Here is a 2,309-nt window from a genome sequence, read left to right as displayed (position 1 = left end):
ATCTTCATATTAAAAGTTTTGATAGCCCAATAAGCTATGTGCTCCAACTCCACTGAAAGATGACAAGGTTTTCCGAAGACTAATCTATATGGTGACGTTCTGATCGGTGTCTTGTATGCAGTTCTGTAAACCCACAAGGCATCATCTAATCTCAAGCTCCAATATTTTCTAGTAGGAATCACTATCTTCTCTAGAATAAACTTGATCTCCCTATTTGACATTTCATCTTGTTCATTAGATTGTGGATGATATGCAGTAGAAACCTTGTGTGTGTCACATGTTATTTCTTCAATAAGCTTGCCACAGTCCGGTTGCAAAAATGAGTACCTCTATCACTTATAATTGCTCTTGGAATCCCAAATATGGAGAAAATATTATGCTTGACAAAATTTGCAACCACTTTCAAATCGTTAGTTCGGGTGGCTTTAGCTTCCACCCACAGAGATAATATGCATCTCGAAACAAAGATGGCCAAAAGAATCCAATATCTAATACCTTCCTCGTCGTTCTCTTGGCTCCAAAGTGACCTCCGCAAGCATAAGAGTGACAAAAAGTGAGTATAGGAGTTACCTCGCTTTCAGGCACACACTTTCTTATGACTTGGTCGGTGCAATGCTTTCATATGTAAGGATCATCCCAAACATAGTACTTGGCGTCACTTTTGACCTTATCTTCTTGAGCTCTAGAAAAATCAGAGGGTATCACATTAGTAACTAAAAAATTTACGATATGTGCATACCAGGGTAGTGTTGTGCTTGCTGAATATAGTTTCTCGTCAGGAAATTTTTCTTGCAAGCACAATTCCTCAGACTAAACGGCTCAAGTGATCCGCCACTCGATTCTCCGTCCCTCGTTTGTCCTTAATTTCCAAGTCAAATTCACTCAAGAGCATTATCCATCTTATTAATCTTGTTCTTGCCTCCTTATTTGCCATCAGATAGCGAAAAGCTGCATGGTCAGAATAAACAATGACTTTAGTTCCAAGTAAATAAGATCTAATTTTTTTCAAAGCAAAAACAACAGCTAAAAGCTCCTTCTCTGTAGTTGAATAATTTCTCTAAGCATCATTCAAAATCCTTGAGGCATAGTATATGGCATGAGATGCTTTCCCAACTCTTTGTCCCAAGACTGCTCCCACTACATAGTCACTGGCATCACGCAGAATCTCAAGCGGCTTACTCCAGTCAGGTGGTTGAATGATGGGTGCGAAGTCAATGAGTTTTCCAGTTTGACAAAGGAAATTTTGCATGCATCATCAAACTCAAAAGTGACTTCTTTTGCAACAGCTTGCACATGGGCGATGCGAGTTTAGCGAAATCCTGAATATACCTCTTATAAAAACCTGCATGTCCAAGAAAAAATGCACTTCCCGCACACAAGTGTGGAACGGTAAATATTGAATGATATCAACTTTAGCTTTATCTGCCTCAATACCATTTGAAGAGACAACATGACCCAAAACTACACCTTGTTCAACCATAAAGTGACATTTTTCAGAATTTAACACAAGGTTAGTTTCTACACACCTTTTGAGGACAAGTGCAAGGTTAAACAAACAACTCTCAAATGAATCAACATAGATAGTAAAATCATCCATGAAAACTTATAAAATGTGCTCAATGAAATCAGAGAATATGCTAACCATACACCGCTGGAATATGGCTGGTGCGTTGCAGAGTCCGAAGGGCATACGCCGGTAAGCAAAGGTTCCAAACGGGCATGTGAATGTTGTCTTGTCCTGATCCTCTGGTGAAATTGCAATATGAAAATAACCAGAATAACCATCAAGAAAACGATAATAAGAATGACAAGCTAATCTCTCTAACTTCTGATCAATAAAAGGCAAAGGAAAATGGTCCTTTTGGGTTGCAGTATTTAATTTCCAATAGTCTATACAAACCCTCCACTCATTCTGTATTTAGGTGGGAACCAACTCATCATTCTTGTTTTTTACCACCATAATTCCTGTCTTCTTGGGAACAGCCTGAACCGAGCTCACCCACTCACTATCTGGAATATGATAAATTACTCCAACTTCAAGAAGCTTGAGGACTTCTTCCATCACCACATCCATCATGGGTGGGTTCAGTTTTCACTGCGGCTGATGTGTAGGGCTAGCTCCTTCTTCCAACAAGATCTTATGCACACATGTGGAAGGGCTGATTCTCTTGATATCTACAATAGCCCATCCTATAGCAGTCTTGTGCTCCTTGAAAACTTGTATGAGTTTCTCTTCCTTCTCATTCACCAATTTACTAGAGATGATAACTGACAATGTTTCTCCTTCTCCAAGGAAAACGTATTTGATA

At 39.2% G+C, this 2,309-nt stretch overlaps 1 protein-coding gene across 1 annotated transcript; it reads right to left on the bottom strand.

The window, feature by feature from the left end:
• Positions 1-805: 805 nt before the first annotated feature.
• LOC140872639 (uncharacterized) lies at positions 806-2,074 on the bottom strand. The gene is made up of 4 exons (XM_073275528.1): positions 1,955-2,074; positions 1,643-1,746; positions 1,330-1,526; positions 806-948 (listed from the first exon to the last, which is right to left on the bottom strand). Exons 1-4 carry the CDS (start codon positions 2,072-2,074, stop codon positions 806-808), a joined length of 564 nt encoding a protein of 187 aa, XP_073131629.1.
• Between the last annotated feature and the right edge of the window lie 235 nt (positions 2,075-2,309).

This window comes from Henckelia pumila, unplaced genomic scaffold, assembly GCF_033568475.1.
Source record: "Henckelia pumila isolate YLH828 unplaced genomic scaffold, ASM3356847v2 CTG_466, whole genome shotgun sequence".
Taxonomy (NCBI): domain Eukaryota; kingdom Viridiplantae; phylum Streptophyta; class Magnoliopsida; order Lamiales; family Gesneriaceae; genus Henckelia; species Henckelia pumila.
Note: the sequence above shows the minus strand (reverse complement) of the source record. Positions and strands in the feature narration are given on the sequence as shown.

Bases quoted from the DNA above. Each gene is read 5' to 3' on its own strand.
- LOC140872639 (XM_073275528.1), bottom strand. From the start codon at position 2,074: ATGGATGTGGTGATGGAAGAAGTCCTCAAGCTTCTTGAAGTTGGAGTA. The intron at 1,747-1,954 runs GTAAAAAACAAG...CAATTTCACCAG, and splicing joins AGAAGACAGGAATTATGGTG to AGGATCAGGACAAGACAACA. The intron at 1,527-1,642 runs GTTAGCATATTC...TGTCCTCAAAAG, and splicing joins CCATATTCCAGCGGTGTATG to GTGTGTAGAAACTAACCTTG.